At 56.1% G+C, this 18,008-nt stretch overlaps 2 protein-coding genes across 5 annotated transcripts; one reads left to right on the forward strand and one right to left on the reverse strand.

Moving 5' to 3' along the window:
• The first annotated feature begins 1,045 nt into the window (after window positions 1–1,045).
• SYDE1 (synapse defective Rho GTPase activating protein 1) lies at window positions 1,046–7,763 on the forward strand. 2 transcript variants are annotated; one of them, XM_039867653.1, is made up of 9 exons: window positions 1,046–1,203; window positions 2,736–3,077; window positions 3,163–3,359; window positions 3,615–3,807; window positions 3,962–4,176; window positions 4,799–4,925; window positions 5,140–5,300; window positions 5,886–6,111; window positions 6,432–7,763. In XM_039867653.1, exons 1-9 carry the CDS (start codon window positions 1,116–1,118, stop codon window positions 6,830–6,832), a joined length of 1,950 nt encoding a protein of 649 aa, XP_039723587.1. In that variant the 5' UTR covers window positions 1,046–1,115; the 3' UTR covers window positions 6,833–7,763. The 2 variants fall into 2 exon arrangements, with proteins under 2 accessions (XP_039723587.1, XP_039723586.1); XM_039867652.1 differs by having other exon boundaries at window positions 3,163–3,807.
• On the reverse strand, window positions 7,462–17,574 carry HACL2 (2-hydroxyacyl-CoA lyase 2). 3 transcript variants are annotated; one of them, XM_039867655.1, is made up of 17 exons: window positions 17,338–17,574; window positions 16,788–16,932; window positions 15,129–15,330; window positions 14,871–14,998; window positions 14,647–14,785; window positions 14,445–14,556; window positions 11,908–12,007; window positions 11,675–11,772; window positions 11,422–11,558; window positions 10,329–10,463; window positions 9,172–9,286; window positions 8,914–9,083; window positions 8,767–8,837; window positions 8,615–8,686; window positions 8,340–8,445; window positions 8,032–8,216; window positions 7,462–7,774 (listed from the first exon to the last, which is right to left on the reverse strand). In XM_039867655.1, exons 2-16 carry the CDS (start codon window positions 16,920–16,922, stop codon window positions 8,038–8,040), a joined length of 1,899 nt encoding a protein of 632 aa, XP_039723589.1. In that variant the 5' UTR covers window positions 16,923–16,932; window positions 17,338–17,574; the 3' UTR covers window positions 7,462–7,774; window positions 8,032–8,037. The 3 variants fall into 3 exon arrangements, with proteins under 3 accessions (XP_039723589.1, XP_039723588.1, XP_039723590.1); XM_039867654.1 differs by having other exon boundaries at window positions 7,764–8,216; XM_039867656.1 differs by lacking the exon at window positions 17,338–17,574 and adding an exon at window positions 17,180–17,330 and having other exon boundaries at window positions 7,764–8,216.
• Between the last annotated feature and the right edge of the window lie 434 nt (window positions 17,575–18,008).

Genomic DNA, 18,008 nt, shown 5'->3' on the forward strand with positions numbered 1-18,008 from the left:
GAAGTCTTGTTGGGACTGGATTTTATTTGTGGGAATCTGGATTTTATTCTAAATAGAGTAAGCAGTCATGAGAAGACTGTTCTGCAGGGGTGTGCCATGATCTGATTTCAGCTTTTTAAGTCCACTCTAGGTGCCATGTAGAGAATGGAATGTAGGGGTGAGGCAGGTTAAATTTTCCAAGATGACCACAATAATATCTCTCATCCCACATCCTCTTGCACAGGTCATCTTAACATACTGCCCACTGAGAGAGGTAGGGTCTATGTCCCCCTCCTCTTGAATCTGGTGCCAGAAATGATACAGTGTGACACCCTAGGGTGGGTTGGGAAAGGTAATGCAGCTCTGCCTTGTTCACTTTTAGAGTTGTGGATGACTATAAGAAGGTTGACTACCTGCTGGAAGGAGAGGCCCCTGTGGGGCCACAGCGGGCATCAATTGCAAGATCTGTGAGTGAACATGCCTCCAGATGACTCAGGCCCACATCTGTTGAGTCACCTCTAAACCTCGAAGTCCTTCCAACTGAAGAACAAGAGATAATCAATGTCAGCTCTGCTCTGCCCAAACTCCTGAACCGCAGCATCTGTGAACATCATGCAATGGCTGTTTTACACCACTGAGTTTGGGATAGTAGTACCTGGAATAAGAGGGGCGGGGGGTGGAGGAGGAAGGCACCAGAGTGACATCAGGTAGACTAAGGAAGAGGAGGTGCCATCAAAACGAACGATGCCAGGGCTTGAACCAGGTTAGAGCGGTAGATGAGAGAGATGAGAAGGGATACATACAGGATGCGTTTTGGAGATAAAGCCAAGAGAACTCGCGATCACCAAGGGAGAGAGAGAAAGGGGGAGGACGAGGGCTGCACCACCATACGAGTTGGAGCCCAGGAAGGCAGCCCAGAGCCCCCTTCCCTCCCCTCCCTGCCCAGGCGACTACATCTCCCAGCATCGCTCGCTCAGGCCGCGGGAAGGGGAAAAAAAAAGTTTGGGCCAAGCATTCCCGGAATGCGCTTCCTGGTGGCCGGGGCTGGCGGGGCGGGCGGGGCGACCCGGGCGGGGCGGGCGAGGGGCGGTGCAGCTGGACAGGGGGCGCGCACTCGGCCCGGCCGGGGCCCCAGCATGGCCGAGCCGCTGCTCAGGAAAACCTTCTCCCGCCTTCGGGGCCGGGAGAAACTTCCCCGGAAAAAGTCCGATGCGAAGGAGCGCGGTAAGCAAGGCGGGCGGCGGAGGAGGGGGCGCCGAGCCCCGCCCAGCCTGAGAGGGGGTCCCGGAGCCCCAAGGAGAGTCGGCTGGGAGGACAGAGGGAGCCCCTCCGAGCCCCCTACGGGCTGGGGTGGGGTGCCGAGGATGGACAGGGGTCTTGGAAGGAAGGCGCTGGGGAGGAGAGGGGTGCGGACCGTTATGTGCGCCTGGCCCGGGATGCCAGCGCTGCGGGCTCCTTGGGAGGCCCGGGAGGGGGCCTCGCCTCTGACAGGAAGTGGGGCTGAGACACTGCGCCTGGAGAGTGGAGGGAGGAGGAGCTGGGAGACCGGGACACTGGGGCCCAGTCAGGCCAGGCAGGGGGCACCCTGAGCCCTGGAGACCAGGATAGGCGAAGCGGGGTGCACTTCTGCAGGATGGAGAGACCTGGCACACCAATCATAGAGGCACCCTGCATTCCCCTCCCATCTATTAACCAGTGACTGCAGCTGCATACGCCTTAAGCAGCCCCAGGAAACTGTCCCCTTGATACGCGTAAGGAAACCGAGGCATGGAGCAGCTGTGTAATTTGCCCAGGGCTAGTAAAGTGACTTAAACAGCTCTTTGGACTGGGCTCCTAATAGAGACCCGGGAGAGAGTCCTGGAGGGTGAAAATCTGAGGTGACCAGAGGAGGTAATCTGCAAGCGAGCAAGACTAGAGTTTAAAGTAATGGGCGCTGCCTCGGGTAGGAAGTCCCCAGAAGGAAGGAGTTAAGGGAGGGATGCCAGATGACTCCTGGATTTGACCTACCCACCTCCACCTTGCCCCGCCCCAGCCTTCCCAAAGATTCCCAGAGTAAAGAAATGGGACTGGGTGCCCACGCACAAACACACACAGGAAACAGCCTTGGATGTCAGAGGAGAGGACAGAGCAAAGGGGAGGCGCCAAGGCATAGACAGACCATGGGGGTCTGGTCTGGACCAAGAGATGGCCCGCTCCAGATTAGGGGCAGAGTTTGGAAGATAGGGGGGCAGGAGGGGGGGGGGGGAAAACAGGGAAAACGCGTAACATGCTGCAGGAAGGGAGAACCATGCACTCACTGTCAAGTCTGCTCCTGTCTTCTGAGCAAGCAAGCCAGCGTCCACCCTGCACTGAGTGCTTGACCATGATACAGAGACATAGGAAGCACTCCCCACACCAAGTTCCCTGAAGCCCCCCTGGAGAGGGCATCAAATCCTCCCATGTCACAGGACAACACTGAGGCTTAGAGATGAGAAGCAACTTGTTCCAGTGACAAGGAACAGGAGCAGGACCACTTGCCGGGGTTAATGAGAGGGGTGGGGAATCAGAGCCAGGAACACAGGGTCTCTGCCTGGAGAAACCCCAGTGGCCCCCTGAGGCTGGAGGCAGAGAGACATTAGGGACTAAGATAGGGTGGACTATAAGCTGCCAACCAATCCCATTCCAAAGAAATGCCTCAGCCCTTGCTGGAGGAAGAGCTTGGGTGGGGGCTACTGGAGAAACGGGGTACTATGTCTCACTCTCTTGCTCTCTGCCAGGCCGCCCAGCCCAGCACCTGGAGCCCAGCACTACAGAGCCAGAGCCCCAGGCCCCTGAAAGAGCCCAGGCTGGAGCAGAGGGGCCCCCCAGCCCTGAGGCATCTCGCAGTCCTGCACGGGGGGCCTACCTGCAGAGCCTGGAGCCCAGCAGCCGAAGATGGGTGCTGGGTGGGGCCAAGCAACCAGAGGAGGCCACTTTGGGGCCTGGGGGACCTGGCAGCGGGGAGCCCGCTGGCGAGATCTGGTACAACCCCATCCCTGAGGAGGACCCCAGACCCCTGGCACCTGAGCCCCCGGAGCCACAGCCAGGTTTGGCTGAGCCAGAGGGCCCAGCCCTACAAGGTGAGTACAAGCCTCACCCACCCCCGCACAGGGTCCCCCAAGATAACCACAGGCTTCAGAACACTGAAGTATGCTGTCTCCACAGGTGTGGCCCCTGCCAGCCCCCCAACCAAAGCCTCACGCACCAAGTCCCCGGGCCCTGCCAGGCGCCTCTCCATGAAAATGAAGAAGCTGCCAGAGCTACGGCGCCGCCTGAGCCTGCGGGGCACCCGGGCTGGCCGGGACCGCGAGAGGGCTGCCCCCGAGGGCTCTGTCATCAGCCGTTATCACCTGGACAGCAGCGTGGGTACCTCTGGGCGGGCAGCCATGGCTGGGAGCTCGAGGGGCCCTCGGGCTGGGTACCTCAGTGATGGTGACTCACCAGAACGCCCAGCGTGTCCCCCGTCACCCACTGCCTTCCGGCCCTACGAGGTGGGCTCATCTGCCCGGGCACCTCCCGCCGCACTGTGGGGCCGCCTCAGCCTGCATCTGTACGGGCTGGGGGGGCTGCGGCCAGCACCTGGGGCTACCCCAAGAGACCTCTGCTGCCTGCTGCAGGTGGATGGGGTGGCCCGGGCCCGCACAGGGCCGCTGCGCGGGGGGCCGGACTTCCTGCGACTGGACCACACCTTCCACCTGGAACTCGAGGCTGCCCGGCTACTGCGGGCCCTCGTGCTGGCATGGGATCCCGGCGTGCGTCGGCACCGGCCCTGTGCCCAGGGCATTGTGCTGCTGCCCACCGTTTTCCGAGGTAGGATGTATGGCTGCGGGTGGAAGTGCAGTAGGGCACAGAATTCAGCCCTTCCACCAGAGCACCCAGGGCTCCAAGCCCAGGGTGGGGGTTTGGCTTGGAGTAAAAGGCCAGTAAAAGGGTAGAACCCACTCAGGTTCCCTTGTGTCTTTAGGGTGCCAGGCCCAGCAGCTGGCTGTGCACCTAGAGCCTCAGGGGCTGTTGTATGCCAAGCTGACCCTGTCAGAGCAGCAGGAAGCACCGGACACAGCTGAACCCCGCGTCTTCGGGCTGCCCCTGCCACTGCTGGTGGAACGGGAACAGCCCCCAGGCCAGGTGCCCCTCATCATCCAGAAGTGTGTTGGGCAGATCGAGCGCCGAGGGCTGAGGGTGAGCCCCTCACCCCACCCCAGCTGGACCCCAGACCTCAGACCCACCTCCCAGGACACCCCGTGTACAGAGGCCAGGCCTTTCTCCCTGCCCTGCCTGAGACACTCCCAGCTCCAATCCCAGCCTAGACAACAGCAGGAGGCACCCCCAGACCATAGCACCTAGCCCAGAACTCATGGGTCATCTACCCACTTAGCGACACAGGATCCCATCCCTTCTGGAGCTCAGAATCTGTTGAGGGAAAAGACATGACTCCAATAGTAACTCACAAATGTAAAACTGTGGCTGGGACAAGAGTGAGGAAGCTGAGAGCTTAAAACGGGACTTCTCCTACTGATTGTGGTAGTCAGGGAAGGCCTCCTGGAGGAAGTGACAAGTGAGCTGAGGAGTCAGGACCAGTGATCCAAGCAGAAGGTTTATAGGGCCAGGCTGTCCAGGCAGCTGGGTGGAGACCCTATGACAGGTGTCAGAGGAGCAGGAAGGCAGCTGGTGAGGCTACAGCTAGCACCCAACATCTCAGCCCACTGCCACCATCGCCCAGACCTCCAGCTCTCAACCCACTGGACCCTGATCAGTCTGTGGCCCCAGCAAGAAGACATCCTTTCTCTGCTCCCACACCCAGGTAGTGGGGCTATACCGCCTGTGCGGCTCTGCAGCCGTGAAGAAAGAGCTTCGAGATGCCTTTGAACGAGACAGTGCAGCTGTGTGCCTCTCTGAGGACCTGTACCCGGATATCAATGTGATCACTGGTCAGCATGCCCAGTCCCTCCCCTACCTGCTCTCCATTCAACCCTCACCTCAAGGCAGTCCCTACGGTCCTTCTGGGACCTCGCCTCTTCTATCTGGCCTTGTTTTCACCTTCCTGCACCTGTCCTCCTCCTCTTCCCCCATCTCAGCCCCAGCTGACCCCTCCAGCCTCGGAAGCCAGGGGTGCCCTGACCAGAGTGGGCCCTGTGTCCACAGGCATCCTCAAGGATTATCTTCGGGAGTTGCCCACCCCACTCATCACCCAGCCCCTCTATCAAGTAGTGCTGGAGGCCATGGCCCAAGGGCCCCCAAGCAGGGTTCCCCCCAGCGCTGACGGTACCCGTGGGCTCCTCAGCTGCCTACCGGATGTGGAGAGGGTGAGTTGGGCCTGGTGGGAGTGGGTGGAACAGGGAGTGGACTGACATTAGTAGAACATTTCTTCCATGCCTGGATGGGCAATGGCCATGGTCTTGTGGCACCATCAATCTTAGAAAGTAGATGCTATTAGTATCCCCACTTCATAGATGTGGAGACCAAGGCCCAAAGCAGTAGAGTGAGTTACCCAAGGAAGGTAGCACAGCCAGGATCTATCAAAAACACAGTGAATACAGGTTTGTCAACCTACCACAAGGGCGATTTCTGGCTATGGGATCCTGGACAAATCCTGACGCTCTCTGTGCTTCAATACCCTCATCTATATAATGGAATTAATACCAGCCCTGCCTAACACAAGAATAGGTTGAAGTCCAAGATTTGCCATTCCAAACCTGTTACCTTTGGTCTCCCCTTCAGGAAAATGTAATCATAATACTAATACCTAACGGTTAAGTCTTAGCTTGGCCATCTCCCAGCTAGGAGACCTTGAACCTCAACTTCCCCATTCTGAGTTGCCTTAGTCTCCCTCAGGTGCGACAGGGGTCTAGCTTTGCCCCGCTCATGCCCTCCCAAACCTCTTTTTTCAGGCCACTCTGACGCTTCTCCTGGACCACCTGCGCCTGGTCTCTTCATTCCATGCCCACAACCGCATGACCGCGCAGAACTTGGCTGTATGCTTCGGTCCCGTGCTGCTGCCGGCGCGCCAGGCCCCCACCAGGCCCTGCATCCGCAGCTCTGGCCCAGGACTTGCCAACGCAGTGGATTTCAAGCGCCACATTGAGGTGCTGCATTACCTGCTGCAGGCCTGGCCAGGTGAGTCCTTTCGCACGCGCTGCCAATCCGGGACAGGCCGCCGCGGCGATGCTTTCCCGGAAGGCCAATTAATCTCGAATTTCAGGCAAGCCACGCCTCCTTATTAGAGTAAATCCGTACCTGGTTGCCTCAGCAACCAGTTCAGATCCAACCAATCCATGCTTGATGCGGTCAGAGGCCCTGCCTCTTGGCATGCCAATCAAAACCGGCTCAGCCAATGAAATCGTGATCCGGTCGAGGGCTGCCAGAGCAACCAGTCAGAGGCCTGATCATCGCCGCCGCTGCGCGTGAAGTCACCATTAGCCCTCCCTCTCCTGCAGATCCCAGCAGGTCCCCAGAGGCTCCGGACCTCGCCCCGTACCTGCGACCCAAACGACAGCCTTCGCTGCGCTTGCCACTGGCGGGCCCGGAAGTGGTGACTCGGCCCCGCGGCCGGGGAGGTCCCGAGAGCCCTCCGAGCAACCGCTATGCCGGCGACTGGAGCGTTTGCGGGAGGGACTTCCTGCCCTGTGGGCGGGACTTTCTGTCCGGGCCGGACTACGACCATGTGACGGGCAGCGACAGCGACGAGGACGAGGAAGCCGGCGAGCGGAGGGGCGCCGCTGACTTCGAGGACGACTTCGAGGCGCCTTTCAACCCGCACCTGAACCTCAAAGACTTTGACGCCCTCATTCTGGACCTAGAGAGAGAGCTGTCCAAACAGATCAACGTGTGCCTCTGAGCCGGGCAGGGCGAGACCCCAGTTAAGGGCTGTGCTCTTGGTTGCTAAGCCAGTGCCCTCATGACCGGCCTAGCTCCTTGTTGTGGGGGAGTTGCCTGGCGAGCAGCCCCCCCCACCCCCGCCCGATGTTGTGAATCATTTGTTTCCAGTGCTAAATATTTGGGCACTGGTTCCCAAGGCCAGTGACTGGGGATTTTGGGGACCAATTGTTGCGGCCATTTTTTCTGAGTACCATGGGCCTCTCCCACTTGCTGGGCTGGTCTCTCTTGCCTCCCCTTGGCCAGGACACACCAGTTACTGTGTGCATCAGCCCAGACTGGTGACACACCCCGTCAGTCCTCTTGCTGCTGCCAACCAAATCAGTATTAGCTTTCAAAAGCAGTGCACTCCGCTTTTCCTTCAGAGGGCCCTAGGACTATCAGGAGGTGCTGTATGGGGCAGCCCCTATCCTGTGCTCCAGCTGAATGAGGACAGCCTCAGGCTTATAGAAAAAGAGCTGGGTTCTCCACCTTCTTTTCCAGGGAAAATCCCACAATTGCCTCAAACCAGCTAACAGATATAGCAGAGTCTGGCCCTTCCCCTTCCCAATTCTTCCCGTCCTTGAAAAAAATGAGCACTTACAAGTCCTCCCTTTTGGAGAGGCCCCACCTGAAGTGTCAGGCTGGGGGCACTTTGGTACGGAATATATTTATTGCGTGCGTGCGTGTGTGTGTGTACAGGTGTGCATGGACACGTCTGGAGTTGGCATGTGGGGCTCTTTCAGGGACCATGGAGCAGGAAAAGGGTTCACAATGCCAAGGACTCTGAACTCCCTAGTAGTGGTGCCTCAGTGGGTCCCAGAGTTCCAGTGGGAGAGTAAGGTCCCCTCCTGTCTCTTGGCTCTTTCCTTCATTTCCATCTTTGTGGACAATAAATCAATATGCACAGGTTCTGGGATGAGTCCTTGAGCCCACATGAACCAGAGGTGGTTTATTCAGCGTGTAAGAAAAAAGACAGAGGGCACAATTGGACCCACAGAGAATAAGGCCCGAGAGCTCTCCAGGGCTGCCAAGGAGCCCCTCTGAGCTTTGACCCCTCCAGCCCCTGCCTGTCCCCAGGGAGGGTTCTAAGGTCACTGGACCTCTTGGGATAGGCCCAGGGCAGACAAGGATGAGACTCCAAACCCGCTAGACACAGTCCAGGAGTGGGAAGGCACTCACAAGGCCCTACATGGCAATAGAGCCGTCACGAAAGTCCGTCCTACTAATGAGGATGTTAACCACGACTGGGTGACCGTCTCGGCACTGCTGCTGGGCGTCACGCAGCACCTTGACCACCTGATCCTCATTCTCCCGTGAGAGCAGCAAGCCCTGGGCCCCCAGACCCATTGCTGCCTTGTGATAATCTAAAAAGGGAGATCAAGTTAGATGGTGGCAGGGACCCAGCCCACCATGCGGCCAGCCCAAGAAACACACCCAGCCAGGCTGGGAATAGCTTCCCCGCTCCCCACGCTGCCTAGGCCCCTCACCAGTGTAGGCCAGGCCACAGGCCACATTGCTGCCCAGACAGGGCACCTGCTCCCGAGAAATCTGAGTCCAACCAGCATCATTCCCTATCAAGGCCATCACTGGGATCTGCAGAGAGAGGATGAGGCCACACTGTGGCATTCAGTGCCATGTGTGGCCATCCAGAGACACAGACAGAGACAGGACCTGCCAGACAGAAGCAACTCCCTCCCCAGCCCAACCCAGCCCTGATGACACCTCCCAGAATCCCAGGCTTCCCCTGAGGCAGCTTGATCACCTTGTGTCTGACGAAGGTGTCAAATTCAATGAGGCTGTACCCAAAAGCTCCATCCCCAAATAGACACCAGACCTGAGAAGGGACAGGGGATGGTTGGGGTGGTTCATGGCCCAGAAAGCAGCAGGCCTCCTGCCTCCAGTGCCCCAACTCACCTCAGCATCTGGCCGGCACAGTTTGGCCCCAAGTGCAAATCCTGCGCCAACCCCCAGAGTTCCAAAGGCCCCTAGGAGAACCAAGAGCAGGTGGCTATGAAGGGGCCTGGATGGTACAAGCTACTCCAGATGTAGGCCCTTCCTTACCAGGATCAAGCCAGCACAGGGGGCCACGGGGCCGCACCAGGTAGGCAGCAGTGCCCACGAAGTCTCCACCATCCATCACCAGAATCGAGTTGTCGGGCAGAGTTTCCTCCACCAGCTGCAGCACCCGCACTGGATTCAGGTGCTGGGCTACAGGCATCATTGCCTTCTCCCTGCAACAGAGCAGTGCAGGTCAGCAGGGCCAGCAGCAGAAGCTGTCAGGAACCCTCCACCCACCATGTCCACTCCACCAACCCCCACCAAAAGGACTGCTCCTTCTTCTGGTCAGCTTGCCGAAGCTCCTCTGCCCAATCTGAGGGCCACGTCTGGCCCCGAAGGCCCTCCTCCAGCTTCACCATGAAGGACCCCACATCTCCTAGGGAAGAAAGAGAACACAGATGCAGGGAGGTAGCCTCCTCCCGCCCTTCCAGCACCAGAGGCCCAAAGACAGCAGGAAGCCAACAGCAGCACTAGAACAGGAGGCAAGGAGGCAGGCCAGGGGTGCTCCTAGGGCAAAACAGGCAAAACATACCCCGGGGCCTGTCAGAATCAGGTAGGGCACCTGGAGTGAGAGGGAGGGCAAGGCCAGAGAAACAGGTTTAAGGAGCACAAAGACGATTAGAAATCCAAGCCAACCTCGTCACCTGCCTCCACATCACACCCCAGATCACACATATCACTAAAAACACCTCCATCTGCCTAGCATGTCTCTACAACCCAGGCGTGCAAAGTGCTTGTGGAGTGAACAAATAAATGAGCTGGTGATGATGTACTTTTCATCACTTCCATTCAGAAATGATCACCTGGAGGTTCAGGGAAGTTGAGTTTCTCTTCCCTGTCTATCCTCGCCTCAGACCTTGTCGTTTCCATCCCGCCCCTGTTTAACAGACTCTTTGCCACTGCCTGGTCCCCTCCAAGTCACTGACCACTAGCTACTACAGCGGACATTCCCAAACATGAATGCAATGGTACCACTTCTCTGCTTGACACAAGAGTTCCCTGTTACCTACACTATGGGGAAGTCAACATCCTTGGAACTATGGGCAAAGCAGAGCACAGAAAGTCCTTGAGAGGGGACCAAACAGGAGCAGAGGAGTTATGATAGGACAACAGAGGCCTCAGTGGCCACAGAGTGAGTTCTCTGTCCTAAGAGCAGTGGGCAGCATGGGAGGGTTTGCAGCAGGGGAACATGATCACATGCGCATTCTCAGGCTTTCCCTATAGTGCATAGTCACCATTTGTTCATCTAGAAGCACCCATCAGTCTGAGCGCCAAATATATAATTCTGGACGACTGAGTGCCCCCTGGGGCAGGGTCCAGGCCTTGATCAGCAACACCAAGCACAAGCCAGCTGCAGCTGAGGCCAGGAGAGGGCCCAAGATGAGCATGGTGGGGCAGGCGGGGCACTGGGGGCTCACCCTGCACTGCCTCCTGAGGCTTCCAGAACATGTCCGAGTTGATCAACATCTCTTTCCGGTTACGGTTGACAATGATGATCTTGCTGCTACGACTCAGGACACGGCCATAGGACAGGCGGAAGTCACACACAATTCCTGGGGTGGGGGACAAAGGGAGAGTGGACACAGGGCCAATATCCTGGGGAGTGCCCTCTGTAGCAGACAGAATGCAAAAAGGTTCCCATTTTCACCTCTCCCTGGACCCTTGCCACCTGCAGTGACTTTGCAACTCCCCAGCCCTTCAATCTGGGCTGATCTCAGGATGTGCTTTGGTCAGCAGAATGTGTCAGGAGTGCTGGCATGTGTCCTGAGACCAGGCTTCAAGAAGCCTTGCAGCTTCCATTCTCCCTCAACCTTGCTCACCAAGCTCTACATGTTTTTCAACCTCCAAGTGAACTAGCCTAGGCCAGCCTGTGGGATGATGATAAACACGGAGGAGGAGGTAGGGAAGAGAGAGAATTCAGAATCTCAGCTGAGGCCATTCTTGCCCCACTATAGCCAGCCAACTCCCAAGTATCGAAGCCAGCCCGGCCTGGGCCAGCATGGCTGCCCTCCTGCCACCCCGACTGCTGACTCCTGAATGAGTCCTGCCAAAACTAGATCCCACCTCACCTGTTGCTGAGCCTTGAGCAATAACAAGTGCATTTTAAGCCACTGAGTTTCGGAATGGTTAGTACACAATAGCTAACTGGTACAATTATCATGTGTCAAGCTTTAACGTACTTAGGTGAAAATGTGTATGCTGTATGTGTACGTGCTGCGTAGTGTATGCAAATGGAAATGCTATGTAGAAAGCCCTGCAGGGCACCAGTATCTGTGTCCTCCTTTGTACAAAGCTGCGTCTCAGCACACAACTGTAACCTGGCAAGAATTCGCATGAATTTCAAATTGAGGGTTGTTCAAAACCCTTGAAAGGGGAAAGTTTGGGCACTATAAGAGGGTGGATGACTAGGAGGATGGGGTGCCAGTGAGGACCAGACTAGGAGGGTCAGGGTCACGGGGTGACAGGGGTCCTGGAGGAAAATGGAAGGATGGGGAGGAGTCAGAGGCCCACCTGCCAGGAGGACGACATCGGCCTTCTTCAGGGTGGCGCTGCGGTTCTGCCGGATGTGGAGGGGGTGCCTGCGGCCCAGGAGCCCCCGTGCCATCCCGCCCAGAAAGCAGGGGACACCTAAGGCCTCCACAGCAGCCCTGTGGGTCCAGATACAACAGAAGTGAGTGTGGCCAAGGGCCTTCCCATCCCCAAAGGGCACCAGAGGACTAGCAACCAGGAATGTGATTGTAAAGGCAGGGCTGAGGCTTCTCACCGAAGCTTGTCGGCAGGTGTTGGGGGCAGCAGGGCCTGGCTCCCCACCACCAGAAGGGGCCTTTTGGCCCGGCTCAAGATCTCCACACAGCGCTGAACCTGGGGCGAGAGGTGAAGCTCAAAGAGCCAACCCTGAGTCACCATTAGCCCCCAAGATCAAGGCCCCAGTACTGACTCAGGGAGAGGCCATGCTGCCAGGTAGGGGTCCTCAGCCAAGGATGAGAAGCAATTCACCTGCTGGGGGGATGCCTGGGGGATGTCCAGAGGCAGGGGCCCCTCACACTGAGGCTCCCAGGCTCCTGCAAAGAGGTTGGCCAGGTAATTATCTAAGTACCTGCGAAGAAGAGAGAAAGGGGTGGTTACCAGGATTCACTACTGGGGTTTCAGGAACTGGAGGAGGAAAGGGGTCAGGAGGAAGCGGGACAGGCACAAGATGGTCAACGGCCCAGGGACAGATAAACCCCAGTGGCCAAGTCTCTAGTGGCCTGTTTCCCCTCAGAAGCTGCTGGTGACCACTCCAACCTGACACAGACCCTCAGAAACAAGTGGCCCCGGAGTAAAGTGCCTGGATCAGGGCCCTAGCTGCGGGGTCAGGCAGAGGTGGCTCTGCCACTACTAAGCTGTACGACTTTGGGCAAGGCACTTAACTTTTCTGAGTACTCTGATCTGTGAAATGTAAAAGGGAACATCCCAAGGTTCAGTGACCTAACCATTAAGGATATAAAGTCAGTGGAAGCTACTAACATAACTCTTTTTCTGGCTTCCCGCATCCTCTTCTGTCTCCTTATTGAGTCACAGGACCTCAACTTTCCCTGAGGCCCCAGGCAGAGCTCTGAAGACACACAGATAAATCCTGCTCAGCTCTACCCTCAAGAACACCCAATGCAGCCAAAAACAGACACGTGGGAGTTGGTAGGAAGCAACTGGAACCGGAAGCTTCTATTTTTCTTTGAAGGATGAGTCAAGATTGCAGAGAATGAGAAGAGGCCAAGGAAGGAACCATGGAGACCCCAACAGGGAAAGAAAAGGCAAGGGAAGAGCCAGCCTTGCAGGGGGCTGAGGAGGAAAGCCCGAGAGAGAGGAGGAGAACAACGAGGTGAGGGGACTGGGAGGCCAGGGAGTCGAGGCTGTAATGGTCACAGAACAAAACTGCTTAAAAACTCTGCCTCCCGGACAAGGTTACAGAACACTTCTTAAATGTTAGGACCACTAAACACCCTTCTCTATTTTTTCTGGTTTCCTAACCATACTGAAGGAAGGATGGAAGACAGCTTGCCTTACACTTGACATGACAATGGACTCAGCCCTGTTCTTATTAACCATCATGATGATAATGGTTAATTCTTTTATAAGTCAGCATGTGCAGTAGCAGAACAATCTCATCTATTTTTCACAGGACCTTCGTCTAGAGAGAAAAGCTAGAGACGTTCATCACAATTAAGTCAAATCATTATGCTGTACACCTTAAACTTACACAGTGCTGTCAATTGTATCTCAATAAAAATGGAAAAAAGTCTAATTATTTGCTCAAGTAAACACAGCTAATTAGCAGCAGTCCTGGGATTCATTTCATTCATTAGAGATGGCACATAGCTCTTTGGGTAAAGCACTGAAGGCTCCTCCAGGCTGAATCTTTGTGTGCCATTAACAACCTGGATGACTTCATCCAAATCATTTGGTAACAATATCTTACCATGTTAACTCAAAGCGTTGTTATAAAAGACACTGAGTAAAACTGTTACTCTGTGAGCTGGCCCTGAAGATACATCTCATGCCCAGGGTGCAGGGACCTGTCTGTCTTGTTCACGGATGTTCCCCACTGCCCATCCTGGAACCTGGCACATAGCAGCACTTGATAAATATATGCAGGAGGACTGGAAAAAGGAGGGGCAAGGATAGGCAAAGGGAAGGGATAATGGGGAAGGACGAGGAGAAAACTGATTCTCCCTCCTGGCCCTGTTTCAGCCAGGCCAACCTCAGTAGTGACCAAAAGTGGACCCTTTTGCACATGTCTGCTAAGGCTGTGCCCCTACCTGGACCCCTTTATATCCACTCAACTGAGGTAGTGCCCCTCAAACTCACAGCTCTTTCAGGAAAAACTTCGGGCTTGTCCCAGGCCAGCCCCATTGCCCTGCTCTCTCCAAAATCCTGGCCGCTTGTGACTCACAGCCCCAGAGTGAGCTGTGCCCATGTCACAAGCCTGTGGGGACCCACTGTCCCCTTCTCCAGGCATTCATATGTGATCCATCCACATTCCTGCATCCCACAGCCACCACCCAGATCCAGGACATCATCACCTCTCATCCCAGGGACCACCACACCTGTTCCCCAGCTTCCCAACTTCCATCCAACCCTACAGTCCATTCTCCAGCAGCAACCACAGGGAATGTAATAAAAATCTGCATCAGGGTATTCCACACCTCTGCTTAAGGCCCTGCAATGCTTCTCAACAGATCTCAGATTAAAAACAAAACTCCAGGCACTCCCAGTGGGCCCTGCTAGCTGCTCTGAGCTCAGCCTCTGCCCCTCTCCTCTTTGCTCACCTGCTGCTGCCACATGGGCCACGTTGCTTTCCCAACCCACCAAGTTCATTCCTGCCTCAGGACCTTTGCATATGCTATTTCCTCCACCTGAAATGTTCTTCTCATGGTTGGCCCCTCTCAAGTGATGTGCAAATCAATGAATGAGTCAAAAAAGGGATAGGTACTGGCAAGAAGTTGCAAGAGAAGGCAAGGAAAGGAGGAGGGCACGACGGGAGTGGGGCTACTTACCACGAGACTACTCGACCCATGATATCCTTGGGTTGCCTGGTTGATGATATCTCCTTCTGGACCATGAAATAGGGGTACAGCACATCAATAGGCAGCTCCACAAACACTGGGCCTGCAGGGGCAGGGAAGACGCTGAGCCTACTGTGCCTCCTTAGCCCCTAGACCCTAGGGCCTGACCACTGCCCAGCCCCAAACCACCTACCCGGGGTGCCTGACTGAGCAGCAGCCATTGCGGCCCTCAGGGTGGGCATGATGTCCCGCACCCTCTTCACGGAAGCACAGAACTTGCAGAGTGGCCGGAACAAGGACATCTGATCAATGGCCTGGAGTGCACCCCGGTTCTGGCAGAGATGGGTCCAGAGGAGTTACCATGTGAGCCCTTTGAGCCATCCTGGAGCCTCCACCGCCCTCCTGAGCACAGGGTACCTGCAGCAGAATACTGGCAGCGCCACCCAGAAGCAGGACTGGAGACTGAGCTATCTGGGCATTCTTCACTGCTGTTACTGTGTTGGTGAGGCCAGGGCCAGCCGTCACTGCCGCCACGCCCACCGTTCCTGGAACACAGGTCATCACCCTCTGCATCCATGCCCTTCCTCCTGGCCACCCCTAAAAAACCTGTGCCCCTCAAAGACCCCTCATCCCAGTCTCACCAGCAGCCCCCAGCCCTCTCCACTCTGCCCTCACCTGTCAGGCGAGCCACAGCATCGGCAGCAAACACAGCCGTGACTTCGTGGCGTGTGTCCACCACACGGATGCCCAGCTTCTCACAGGCTACCAGCAGCGGGGAAATGTGCCCACCAACCAGTGTAAAGAGGAACCGCACACCATGGGCCTTCAGCACAGCTGCCACGCTCTCCCCACCATGCCTGATACTTGCCTTGTCCACCTGGGGCGACGGAGAGAGAGGAACAAGACTGTCAAGGACCCGGGAAAGGGTGCCAGGGCAGGTGGGGAGAATGGCAATCCCCCTCCCCTAGAAACAAGGGAGCAGGGTCAGGGAACTGAGAAAGGCATATATCATATATGAGGCCCAGAGCAAGACACATCATCCTACCAGATCCTCTTGTCATTACAGTTGACCCTTGAACAATGTGGGCGTTAGGGGTACCAACTCCTGTGCAGTCGAAAATTCACATATAACTTTTGACTCTCCAAAAACTTAACTACTAATAGCCTGTTAACCAGAAGCCTTACTAACATACATGTTGTATATGTGTAATATACTATACTCTTAAAAAAAGTAAGCTAGAGAAAAGATGTTATTAAGGAAAGTATAAGGAAGAGAAAATACATTTACTGTATGTAGTGAAAAAAATCCACGTATAAGTGGACCCATGCTGGTCAAGCGTCAACTTGATATCCTTTCATAGCTAAGGGAACCAAGGCCTGCCCAAGCAAGATTCGAAGTCCCATAGCACCAACACTGTCAAGCGCCCCACTTTGTTACACTGCCTGCCTGGGGTGGTGGAACAATTAGGGAGAGAGGAGGGGGAAAGTGGATCTACAGAATCCAGAGGAGTTAGGCCAAGAACACAAGGTAGGGGTCATTGGCTGTGACTCCAGGACTGCCTGCCCTCCAGTATCAGGACCTGGTAGCCTGAGTGCAACCTTCAGCCTACCAGGCTCCTTCCCACTCACTGGCCAAGCACAGATGACAAGCTGCCAGCCAAGTGCCTGGCATGTGAGCAGCATCCCAGCCTCAGCTTCCACACAGCTCCGTACATCAGAAGCTTTTGCCTTAAATTTCACAAGTCCTCAAGGCCAGTGGTTTTGATTCTGGCTAGGAGAGGAAGGGCTGGGAAGGGGTCAAAGTTGCTTCAGGCAGGAGAGAAAATATTAGGGAAGAGATCTGGTAAATTTCTGAGAGAGGAGCCAAATAGTTCAGATCCAAGTCTGTGCAGTCAGCTCTTTCCCAAAGAGGTCATCTAGATCAAGCTACCACACAACGTCTCTGAACCTGTTTCCTCTGCGAAAAATGCAGACAGAAGCAAAAGCTTCAGAAACATGTTGGGTACATAAAAAAATTCCTCTAAAGCACAGAGCAACTGTCAAAAGATATCACAGCCACATCCTCTGGTGCTTGCCTTCATAGCCCTGACCCACGGTGTTTAGGGAGCATCGTTCTGTGAAAAGGGCTCGGCTCTCTGGGGAAGGAGGTGGACGTGGTATTGAGTGCCCCGGCACCACAGCTGCCTTATTATCTCTAACGAGGCAAAGTCCAGGGCCTCGTATGCAGTTTGGCAATGGGGACAAGGCCTTGGACTCTCCGACCAGTCCCTCGCGCCCGGGAACTCATTCCTGCTTTGGCTGCCCCCAGCCCGCCTCCCGTCTGTGCCCCCACACCTTGTGCGTCAACCGATATAAAAGCCCCAGGGAATGAGCGGCGCCCAGCACAGCTGCCACTAACGTCCCGCAGACCAGGAAGAGGAACGAGGGGAAGAAGCTCCCGGCAAGGGTGGCGGCCGCAGGCGTCTCCATGAGGTAGCACCTAAATAAAAATAGGCAGTTCTAGTGCCTGGATGCAAACATACTTTATCCATAAAAAAACAAGCCCTCTTCTCCAGAGTTTCGGTGGGGCCCTTTACGCGGCAAGTCTTGGACCTAGACCACGCCCCAAACCACGCCTACTGGGGGACCAGATCACGGCCCCTCGCGATTAAAGGCTCCCCCTCTTACGCCACCTACACCCAAACTAGCCACCACAATAGCCTCAAAATACTCATTTTCCTACTTACCTGCTTCTCAATGGATTACGCGAAGCCCCTACTCTTTTGCATCAAGGTCCCGAATCTCATCCCCAGAGGTGAGCCCGCCCCACGTCTACGTCACCAAGAACAACGATGCCACGCCCCCAGGCTGGCGTGCGCGACCCTCTCCTCAAGCCAGGTCCCACCTCCGAGTGAGCGCCAGAGCCGGAGCCTGACCCCGACCTCAGGCCGCGGAACGAGGCTAAATCACCACGGGATGTCCTTCCAACCTCTGGGGAACTTCAACCTTCATCTACAAAAAATGGCGCTGACTCCAAAGAAATTCGGTGCCTTTCGTGTCACATGACCTGAGCGCGCAGCCCTCCTTTGCCCACTGGCATCAGTAGTCTGGACCGTTGTGCGTGCGCAAAGCCGTAGCTACGCTCCAGGGCTCCTCCTATAAGGTCTGTCTCTACTGGCCGCCTCCTGCACAGGCCCCGCCTTCTCTCGCCTTTCATTGGCTCAGTGTGAGCCTCATGCCCTTCTTTACAGGAGGCCACGCCTATCGATGTCAGCCATTTGCCAAGACCCTCTCGGGCCCACCTTCTGCGGCCTTCCATAGGTCCCACAGTCCCTAGGCCGCTTTCCACGCCAACCGTGCTATACGACCCTTTACGTTGTCTGGGCGTGAATGGCCTGCCTCCTAGCCTACCGTAACCCCGCAAAGGCAGAGGCCGTAGGCCAGCCTCTGTTATTGGCCCCACCCTTGTAGGCTCCACACCCTTCCCGGACGCTTGGGCTTCCTCTGCTCCACGTGCTAGGGAATGAATGCTCCAAAGAACAGTGGTCCTTGGTTCCAGCCCGCGTTCCACCGTAT

Source organism: Pteropus medius, unplaced genomic scaffold (genome assembly GCF_902729225.1).
Source record: "Pteropus medius unplaced genomic scaffold, Ma_sr-lr_union100, whole genome shotgun sequence".
NCBI classification, from domain to species: Eukaryota; Metazoa; Chordata; class Mammalia; order Chiroptera; family Pteropodidae; genus Pteropus; species Pteropus medius.